The sequence below is a fragment of the Terrapene carolina genome, unplaced genomic scaffold (genome assembly GCF_002925995.2).
Source record: "Terrapene carolina triunguis isolate 2854851 unplaced genomic scaffold, T_m_triunguis-2.0 Scaffold68, whole genome shotgun sequence".
NCBI classification, from domain to species: Eukaryota; Metazoa; Chordata; order Testudines; family Emydidae; genus Terrapene; species Terrapene triunguis.
In genome coordinates this window covers 72,261,817-72,273,111 of record NW_020664419.1, presented here as the reverse complement: position 1 = coordinate 72,273,111, position 11,295 = coordinate 72,261,817, and the positions used below count along the sequence as shown (strand labels likewise).

Genomic DNA, 11,295 nt, shown 5'->3' with positions numbered 1-11,295 from the left:
GGGGGGGGGGGGGGGGGGGGGGGGGGGGGGGGGGGCGGTCGGGGGCGCGGCCGGGCCCCCCCCCCCCCCCCCCCCCCCCAAACCAGCCCTCCATACAAATTTCCAAAACCCGATGCGGATCTCAGGCCAAAAAGTTTGCCCACCCCTGGTCTAGGGCAAAAAATGATGCTCAGAGTTAACATGGTCAGAAATTACTACAAGAACAGCACTAACAAGCAGAACAGGGTAAGAATACAAAGCGGGGATGCACTCACTAATTATCAATTCTCATTGATATTAAGAGCTATTTAAATGCCCTAACAGTTCACCAATTGTGTTCAATAGCAGTATAAGTTGAATTGTGTTTAGTTTTCTTAAATATTTGTAATATTTGGGATCTGTTTAGGGATATCTTTCATACTAAGTTAATAAAAGTTGTGTAACCAACTTTACTTTGTGTTTTCTATAGTATACCAATTAAATCTGTTTAAGGCAGCCAGAACTGGATGTACATACTGCTGCACCATCTATAATTGCTGTCAGGCACTTCAGAAAGAAGGATTCTGAACAACAGTCTCCTACATGAAGTCAACAGCTTGAGTTACTAGTTAAAGGTCAAAAGGAAATTTGGAACAAGAAAAACCAAAATGACTTGAAAGGTGCTAAACTTTATTACAGAGATCATAACACCCAGTTGTACATACTGACATGGACTCTGGAGACTTATTTCCAAGAACAGGATTTTCAGACTGCTTATGTCAAGCAAAAATGGCAGCTTTCTTTTATGTTGTTGTTCTATTCTGAAAAGGGTCTGTAAAATGGCATTGCGGGATTCCACATTTAATATGGTACATGTAAAATGAGCACAGTTTATGTCTTTTTATAATTTGCCACCGAACTGGCAGACTTGCAAACTCCACCTGGGATCCAAGTGACGACGTGGGTTCTTTTCTTCTCATGCATCATCTGTAGACCAAAATGTGCCCTCAGTGCCAGCTGCAATGGGCTTGCTCAAGTGTAACTCATTGAGTGTTAGTAAATAATTCTCATCAGGATTTTCAAAGGAGGTAGGCACTCAAATTTCAGTGGGATCTGGACACCTAATTTCTTTAGGTTCCTCTGTTGGTGATGCACAAGAAGGAAAAAAAATCTAGCTTGCTCTCTCAACTGCTGTAGTTCTGAAGTGCTGACAGGAGTAACAAACAGTAAACTTATTTTTGTCACTAAACCAAATGGACATGGAGCTAATCCACTAAGTAACGAGGTGTCACATTCACAGGGACTTATCATGGAGCAGAACTGCACTTTAAAATGATCAAATACCAAGTTGTGGGATGAAGAAAAAAATGTTGCTTAACCATATACTATAAACTGTTTTTCCAGTCCATATCAAGCTCATAGGGAAAGTACATTAAAATCAGATATAATCATTTAATTAAAATCTGTTAGTAGATACAGCAGTGATGAACACATGCAAACACCTAAAATGAATATATCAGCATAAGCTTTTTAGAGCATAAAGTGCCACCTTAACTACGGCTCTCTTTGGTTACTGAGAGATGTAACTAAACTAAAGGTGAGAAAAAAAGTTATGTCAAAAAACTAAGAGGGAAAAGCTCACCTAATTCAATGGAAGTTGCCATAGCCATTCACTTACTACTACAAATTACTCATCTTGGAAAATTTAACGCTAAATCATAAATTAAAAATATCTGGCATCAGAATAGCTTGAATTACAGATTATAAATACTTTGGTTTAATTATGAGATCAAAACAGATAAGAAAGTCAATAGAAACCCAGCTAAAACTGAGCCAGAGTCAACAGGGTTTTCTGGCAGTTTTCAGTACCAGGAGCTGTGATGGCATTTTCTGTCTTGATTCAGTGAACAATATCATCTGCAATTAGATAATTACTGTATCTGCAATTAGGTATGATGGCTTAACTATTTATTCTACACCAAAGCATGCAGTATACCCAAATAGAAAGTGGCTTTGGGACTATTTTAACTCCCTATCTTGTGGATGGTAGATTAGCAAGCACTAAATAAGCAACGTGTTGTAAAAATGCAGAGGTAAAAAATTAGTTCAAAATAAAGAGATACATAAAAAGTCATAACACCAAATTTTCTTTATAGACAATAGATGGGGCCCCATTGTTGGACAAAGAAGACACAGTCTACACTTAAGTTTTACCAGAACAAGTATGTGAATCAAAGGCATGATTTTTTGCTGATACACTTATGCTGGTAAAAGACCAAGTGTGGGCACAGTTCTACAGGTATAAGATACTGTACAGCTTATTTTTCATTGCGGAATCAGAATGAGCTGTTCTACACTGGTGTGCAAGTTAAAGAGGGTGTCTGCCATTTTTAACTATGCTGGATAAATTAAAGCAACAAAACTTTTAATTGAAGAAAACACCTTATATCCATTGGCTAAGAACAGGTCACACTTGGAAGTCATTGAGTCTTTATTTCAAAACGAGCCAATTAGTGAAAAGACTTTTGGTGGGTTACTTTAGAAAAAGATTTCTAAATCACAATTAAGATATCTAGACAGCAACTGTCTTATACCTTTATTAGGCAGCATTTATAGCTTACCTAGTTTATTTAGATAATGAGCGCTTTCTCACACATTTGCTCTACCAGATGGGTGAAATCTCTTTTTCCACCTACAGTATCAGCTGTGATACAGATGCATAAATATACTATAGATTTTTATACAGCAGTACAAAGTAGATGTACATTGCAATTGGTCTCACTGGACAAAGACTGGGTTTGCTCATTTTACTTAATGACTGTTGTGTGATTTTTCTTAATAGGGTAAACATCTAGGAGGAAAAGAAAGTTGCATGGTAGCAGCTATTTTGATCAAAGTTTGAAAATGGAATATTCTAGAAGACATATAAGTCAATGTTTCTTCATGCTAGCCGAACCACCTACATCCAGCCTACAAGGGGTTCACTGTACTAGTATCCCTAAAGAAAACAGATTAGAAGCAGTTTTCTGACCCACAGTATTGTTTACATGTTACAGTACTTGAGGGATTATTGTATCTAATATATAGTAATGCATCCCCATTTCCTGGTAAATTGGGCTGCAAGCACTTTGACACTGATTCTTTGGCATGAAATCTAACAGCTAAAAGAATTAAAAAAAACCACAACCCATGTGTATGCAGCTGTGCTACATGAGGAGACTTGCAGTGAACATTCTATTATAAAAAGATGTTTCAATCAGTGAAGCAGACATTTTAAACACTAGAAATAAAAAGGCCTCTTTAAAATAAGCTAGTACTATTTAACTGACTATTTGTGATGAAAATTCTATTAATCCTTTTTCTCTCTGAACTTGATTATTTTCTCTGGAACTATGGAGTCTCAATGTTCAAGATTCCTTACCAGGGAAAGCCCTTTTATTTCTTAAAAATGATGCTGAAATTCATGTAAGGAAAAGCTAAGGGAATCTCAGGAGTTTTCCACTACTTTCCGTATAGGCCACTTCATTGTAACCAAAAAGACTAAAAACATGCATCATTCCTACCATCAATACAGTCTTGGAGGAATCCCCAGGGTATCGGAGACTGAAGACAATCAAAGATCCCAAAAAGCAAAAAAATGTAATGGTGGCAATATTTCTTATATCTAGGAAAGACTCCACAAGTGGAATAGTTCCCATTGTCCAATCACAGCATAGCTCTGAGGGATTTAGAAGAAGCCAAGCATTTACAGGGAGGAGGTAGTTGAAAGTCAGCTGCCTTGCAGGAGATGGACTTACAGCAGCTGGGTTATCAAACCTAAGTAAGAAGAGAAGAAAAAGAAAAGGATCTTTTAGTTGAAAAAAAGTTACAGCTTAGACCCCTCACTGCAATGCAGTCATTTTGCATCACACCACTGCCAGATGCTGGACCTAAAACATCACTTATGTGGGGGACTCCTGCAGCAGGATAAAGATGGATTAGGAACTACCAAGCCATCTTATCTTTGTTGCATTTATAATGTGCATGGCTAGGGAAAGGGGAATTGGCTGGGGCTTCCGTAAACACTTGCCATATCAGCTCCTTAGGACCACTGGCAGATGGCATAAGTTAGAGCAGCCTCAGGCCTACTCTAAGTTTCTTCAGAGGGCTGGGATGCTACACAACTAGCTTAGCACAGAGGGAGTATAGAGACTACTTTTAAAACCTTTGTTGTGAACAGTCTTTGGCCATAATTAAGTATTCAGGCCTAATTTCCAAGGGGAAATGCTAGTATACTACATTTACATATCACTCACAAGAATGACACAAAATTCCAAATTTATGAATAGTAAGAGCAATGAAATTAATAGTAAAGGGTATGTGTCTTCCAAAGTCTGACCACAATAAAGAACCAGTATCTTGAAGAATGGAATCTATATAATGAGTGACAAGTATCTCAGGTTTCACCAAACAGCATTATCTTTCATTATTTTCCTCCATTATTTTGTTTTGACTGCAACAGTACATGTAGTTTTGAACTATATTTCTATTCAAACTGAAATATTAGTACGTGGACTAACACGTTTACAAGAGAAAAACTCAAGTTTGCAGTCCAAATACAGGCAAATTAGTATGAAATAAAAAAGTGGAGGTTAATATGTTTGAAGCAGTGATAGCTGGCTGTGTTGTAGCCGAGATTTATAAGTACACCGCTACCTCGATATAACGTGACCCAATATAACACGAATTCGGATATAGCGCGGTAAAGCAGTGCTCCGGGGGGGCAGGGCTGCGCACTCTGGTGGATCAAAGCAAATTCAATATAACATGGTTTCACCTATAACACGGTAAGATTTTTTGGCTCCCGAGGACAGCGTTATATCGAGGTAGAGGTGTATGTACTTACACAATATTATAAATCTAGACTAAAACACAACCAGCTAACACTGCTTCAAATGTCTTAGCTTGCATCCTAATGGGGCTTTTCAGTCACATTATGCTAACGCACCCGTTTTTTCAATCAAGATGGGACTAATGTGTTTAATATTGAACATGTGAGTAATCCTACTGAGGTTAAAGTTAAGCATGTGGGCTAAAAGCACTTGGAGGATCGGGTCTGATATACAAAGATGCAGCCTAAACAGTGAAAATTAGATTTTAAATATTTTAGCTTTAATCATTTAATTTATTCAGATTACTTCATATTGAGTTCTCAAATGAAATCACAGCTTTCATTACCTTATTCTTTTAATAAATGCATTACTAAAAATAGTTTCTCATCTAAACATGAAATAATTTATCTTTTTCTAGCTATTTTAGATGATATAGGAGGCTTTATACATTCCAAATATTGATGCTTGATAATCAGACATGCATCTGGAGAGTGGTATTAGAACTGAAGGACTGCAGTTTTACTTATTGTAAACACTAAATTATTTGTGTGTGAGGTTTATTAGACACACATTGCTACTATATATAGTGAAAATGCTTCATTAATGAAGGCTTTTACCTTCTGCCTACAAGTTTGAATATACTAGTGACCAAATGTTCTTACCATTCAATGAGTGCTCACTGGCCACTGCTATTTAACTGGAGCTTAACAACTGCAGTTATTTCAGTAACATAATAGGTGATTTATCACAGATAAATATAAGACTGTATGGGAATTCCAAGATAATATTAAAGTAAGTTAAATCTAAACACTACCTAAAGTATTTTGTGGCCATTTTTAATATTCACTTAATGAGGTCAGTTTGATTTATTACTATCTTTTAAAATAATAAAACAAACTTTCCCATTAAATTAATTTTTGTTTTTTACCTGGTAAACACTGGAAGCTGAGACTGAATGACCTGGACTCTGACTACAACAAGGAGCAGTGTACTGAACATCAGAACAATAAGCTTTAACAGCGTTTGGAGCATAGAATAAGGAATACTGCATTTCCCTCGGAGAATCTGCATGGCAGCATCCAACAGCATAGGCAAAGTATACTAGAAAACAGAACATGATGTATGTTATCAGACAGTGCAGTCTTGTTTAATCACATTCACTATACTTTACCAATACGAACTTTATTCTAGGGGGACTGTCAGTGCCTGCTAAAGTTAAGGTTGCCTGCCTGGGTCCAGTAACTAACAACTTTTGAAAGCTTTAATATTTTTAACAAAAGCATCCAAGTGTTTTTCACATGATTTGTCTCTGCCCAAAGTAACTTTTTTTATTTTAAATAAATATTTCACCTGTTTTTGTATACAAAAATGTGTGTGAGTGTGAGAGTGTGTGTGTGTGTGTGTGTGTGTGTGTGTGTGTGTGTGAGAGAGAGAGAGAGAGAGAGAGAGAAACACTTTCCCCATTATGAAAAAATTCTTGCAAATTTTTTGAACAGCACTAAAGCCAAACAGCTTGTAATATTACACAGAAGTAGCCATCATAGAGGCTAACTTAACTAGGCCTCACTGAGGCTAACAACTAACTGTACTGAAGATGTATGGAACAGGACATTCCACAGGTGTCTAGTCAGTTTCAGATTATGGAGTTAAAAAAACAACAATACACTTACTAATTTTTTGTCAAGACAGCAAAGCTTTTAAGTTCTAAAGGAATTAAATTCCTTTTTGTTTTCTCTTAAAAAAATCAATCCCCAAAGTCAAAAAAATACCAAAAAAGTTAAGGTATCATGTGCAGCCTTAAATCTGCATGAAGACAGTCATATTACATGAAGACACCATTCTCAAACACAATTTTTATGACAATTGTAGATACATTCTTTTTTGTTCTTTTACATTAACACCATTTTCACTGTCATAACAGTCCCATACATTTTTATTGACAAACTTTTTAAATAAGGAGTTTTCTTCTCTTTATGGAATTTATTTTATTAATTTTACCAGCAGCTATGCACTATGACTATACATTTTCTGTTCAAACAGCAGCTAGCTTTCTTTCGGTGCAATTCAAGGGCTTAGGCAATTAACTATAAAACTTAGCAATGAATTCAGATGGCCCACATATGTCAACAAATTCTCACTAATACACTGTTGCATAAACAAAAACAAAGTAAACTCTGTATATTTTTCATATAATTTCAGTGAACTCAGGCATAAAACGGTATTCTCCAAGATGTTTCATCAAGGTATAAGATTATAGAAAAAAATCAGTATATTCTATTTTATTATTTAAAAAATAATATGGATTATAACTAGACTATTGTAATGCATATGTGCAAGTGGATAGAATTAAGACTGTGTGAGCATTCCCTTACTTTGAGTGTAAGATTTTTGTACTAGGTTTCAATAAAAACTTTTATAGACTGTGAAAAAGTATACTGCTTCTTTAAGGGACAGTTGTGGGCAGCTTGCTATATAATTAAGAAGGTCCTGCCCCTACAGTTAGGCTGTTTATACAGGACCAGAAAATTGAATAGGACAAAGGGCAGTAGAAGCCACGCCGTGTTTAGTTTCTCTTTCAGGATCTAGAACAGGGTGGGCAAACTACAGCCCGGGGGCCACAACCAGTCCTTCAGAAGTTTTGGGAGTGGGGTCCGGGGCTTGCCCTGCTCCACGTGTGCTGTGGCTCCGCATGGCTCCCAAAAGCAGAGGCATGTCCCTGCTCTGGCTCCTATGTGTAGGGGCAGCCGGGAACCGCGGTCAATGGGAGCTGCAGGGGTAGCACCTGTGGATGGGGCAGCATGCAGAGCTGCCTGGCCGCGCCTCTGCGTAGGAATCAGAGGGGGGGCATGCTGCTGCTACTGGGACTGCTTGAGGTAAGTACCACCCGGAGCCTGCACCCCTGACCCCCTCCTACGCCCCAACCCTGATCCCCCTCCCACCCTCTGAACCCCTCGGTCCCAGCACAGTGCACCCTCCTACACCCCCGACCCCTCAGCCGCACCCCAGAGCCCGTGACCCCAGCTGGAGCCCTCACCCCCTCCCGCACTCTAACCCCCAATTTCATGAGCATTCATGGCACACCATACAATTTCCATACCCAGATGTGGCCCTCGGGCCAAAAAGTTTGCCCACCCCTGATCTAGGAGATCAGCCTAACCAAACTCTGAGTCTTTGTTTTGTGGACTTTAATATAGGGAGCTAGCTCTGAATCAGGGCCCTGAGGTGAAGTATTGTAATTGCTTATGTCCTCAAACCTTATTAAAAGGGGACATGCTATTTTGTTATGATGTTGGCTTCTCCTGGCTCTGGGCTGTTAAAGTGAATCTATTGCTGTCGCAGCTGGGGAAATTAAGGTGGAGCACATCTGCAGTGCCATACTGGGCTCCAAGAGGGCATATGAGGATCACCCATGACTTTGCAATGACAAAATAATGAAAATACAGTAGATTCTGCTTATTAGCAACCCCTTGGTGCCAGCAAAAAGTTGCAATTATCTAGCAGTTACCAATAGGTGAAGGCAGGTGTGTGAAGATCTGCAGTAATGAAGCACTGTAAGGTGCCTTCCCTTGCTGCGGGCAAGGCAGCAGCATGAAGGGGGTCTGCGGCCTGGCACTTTCCACAAGGAGGGGAGGCTGTGGGCCAGCCAGTGCAGGACAGCAGTGGGGAGAGGTACTGCAGAGCTCTGAGCCCCAAGTGCCCTGTGAAAAGCCCTGGCATCTGGGCTGCAGGCCCACCCTCCCTGCACCCACGTTGTCCACTGCCTCCTCACCCAGTCCGCAACCCCAGGACTCTGGCAGGGCTTCTGCTTTGGGCAGAGATGTGGGTGCCACAGCCCAATGCCACCTGTGTGATCCCTGTGGGCAAGAAAGTTTGCAGGGCTGCAGCCAAGGAAAGAAGTACTAGGATGTGCGTTCCCTGGCTGCAACCCCACAAACCTGCCTGCGGGCAGGACTTTCGTTCAAAAAGAGTTTTCAAAAAGCATGCCATCGCCAGTATCTGAATCCCATTATCCTATATTAACATTAATGTCAATGGCATGGGATGGGCTCCTGGAAAAACGCCGTTAAAGAAGTTGTTAAAAATAAGGCTTGCTATTAAGTGGCATCCACTGTATAAAGAAATACTACTGAATTAGTTTAGAAATTCTAGACCAAAATTTCAAAGGTAGGAACAAGTCAAAAGACACATGCATAAACTGCACATACAAAACACACAAGCAAATTTTTGCAGGCACAAAGTTGAAAAATGTAGCCTTGAATGCTCGTTATTGACAATTTCTTTTTATTTTGGCTAATATTTTTGCAGTTTTGGCACATAACTTCTAAAAATAAAATTTCTTAAAATGCGTAATTAAATATACTTAAACTATACAAACTATACAACTGAAAGATATGTTAAGAAAAAGAATATTATTTTAATGGCTAGGAATATCACCCTCTCTTGATAAAGAAAATTAATATGAAATTATGGATAAGTCAAATTTTAACTGTCAAAGGGTAAAATGAAACCTTACATTTTAAAATATATTTTATTTAGAAACTGACTTTAGAGCTTTTACAGAAGGATGAGATTTCACAAAAAACTAAATGCTAATTGATTCAAATGTGATACTCCAGAACACTTGGTAGTTCATTAACATCTGATGAAAAAGTCTCCATAGAAAGCACCTTCTCTAATTTCATGTAAAGAAATGAAAAGGAAAATTAATTTTGATGTGCCCTACACTTTAACCACATTATATACATAATTCTGGCCTTTGCAAGCGTCAGTCTGTATTCAAATTAAAGAGATGTCAAATTTTAATTTATTTCCATTTTTGCTAATATCTTTGTCTGCATACAAAAGTACCTGTGTTAGTAGGTATTTACATGATACAGTGAGGGGGAACATATGCATTTTTTGTTTCAAAATCACAAAAATACAGTTTGCTTCAGCAGACAAAATACTCAGCACACAAGTATGTGATGGTTATTTAAAACTCTTACAAAAATACTGCAGATCTGCTTGACAAAGGAAATAGTTACAATGGAAATTTTTACAACAATAACTTACCCCTTGAGCTATAAATACTTCATAGACACAGCATATCCCCACCACTGTTATTCCTTGCTCTTTGCACAATGTTGCAACGGCTACTAGACACACTGTCACTGCAATTGGAGTCCACACTGCAACGTAAAAGGACATACATTATAAAAACACACTATTTTACAGGACAGCCATGTGAACAACATAATTTGACTAATTAAAGTTAACTATCTACCGTTTTCACTTGCCAGTATTTTAACAAGATCCCTATTAGGTTGCAGTTTATCTACACATTTACCACCTGTTCTGTCTTTGCCTCACTTTACATTAAGTACCTTATCAGTTTCTCAGTCATCTCTTTGAAGCTGAACCATGTGATAAAGAAAAGAGGTGTGAAGACTTGTATAAATATTCCAAATAGGAAAATGAAAAGAAAATAATTTTTACTAGCTTTCTAAAAATTTCTTTTCATACCTGTATCTCTAAGCCAATGGTTTTCAATTTTTGATCTGTGGACCCCCCTTCCTAAGATTTCCAGAAGGGTCTGCACTTCCATTTGAAATTTTTTAGGGGACTGCAAATGAAAAAAAGTTGGAAACCACCGCTCTAAGCAATATTTGCATAAATTTCCAAAGTGTTGCAGCCGTTAGAACAGGGGACTGATTCTTAACTCCTAAGTTCTACTTCCAAATCTGTCACTGACTTCGGAGAGTCAATTAGCCTATGTACTCCAGTACACTCTCCTCTATAAAAATGAAAATAGTAACCCTTTTTACTAGAGAGTTGTACGGTTTAGTTAATGATTGTAACTCAGATGAAAGGCACTTTATAGTACAAAGTATTATTTATGGTATTACCAAGGCACCATCAGTCTGAATTAAGGAGACTTTCTTTAAGACTAACTGGTTAACCGGAATATTTATGTTTATATTTTACTACCTGTAACCAATACAGTAAAATCAAAACCGTTCTGTATATATGATGTTAGGTATTTACCTATGGTATTGTCCGGCCCTTTTGATTTGGTGTATGACAAAAAAGCAGCTAGAAAAAAGATAGATGATAAAAGCTCTGCTCTGCCAACCACTCCAGTTACCTGATGGGGGGAAAAAAGTTAACACTGTTAACTTCTGAACAGAATTAGGTCTTGAAAATTGCTCATATTACAGAAATTAGAAGCCAGTGATAGAACTAAACAAGAAGGAAAAAAAAAAGGGCCTGAATCTTCCTCAGGTATGTAAGTGCAACTCCTGTTGAGTTCACTTTAGAACTGCACCCATATATCTGAGATCAGATTGAGGCTTAACTACTTCCACCAATTACATATACAGTCTTCAAGTGCCCTCATGTGGCAAATGTCTGGAATTACTCATGTACTATCTAATTCAGGAGTCGGCAACGTTCGGCACGCGGCTCGCCAGGGTAAGCACCTGGCGGG

The 11,295-nt window shown here is 38.3% G+C and overlaps 1 protein-coding gene across 1 annotated transcript in view; it reads right to left on the bottom strand.

The window, feature by feature from the left end:
• The window catches only part of TMTC3 (transmembrane O-mannosyltransferase targeting cadherins 3), a 50,339-nt gene that overhangs the window by 19,563 nt on the left and 19,481 nt on the right, over positions 1 to 11,295 (bottom strand). The window contains exons 5-8 of the mRNA XM_024214584.3: positions 10,854 to 10,953; positions 9,882 to 9,997; positions 5,758 to 5,930; positions 3,522 to 3,774 (exon numbers count right to left, since the gene is read on the bottom strand). Of these exons, the coding sequence (XP_024070352.1) occupies positions 3,522 to 3,774; positions 5,758 to 5,930; positions 9,882 to 9,997; positions 10,854 to 10,953 (642 nt within the window). The remainder of the gene's footprint in view (positions 1 to 3,521; positions 3,775 to 5,757; positions 5,931 to 9,881; positions 9,998 to 10,853; positions 10,954 to 11,295) is intronic.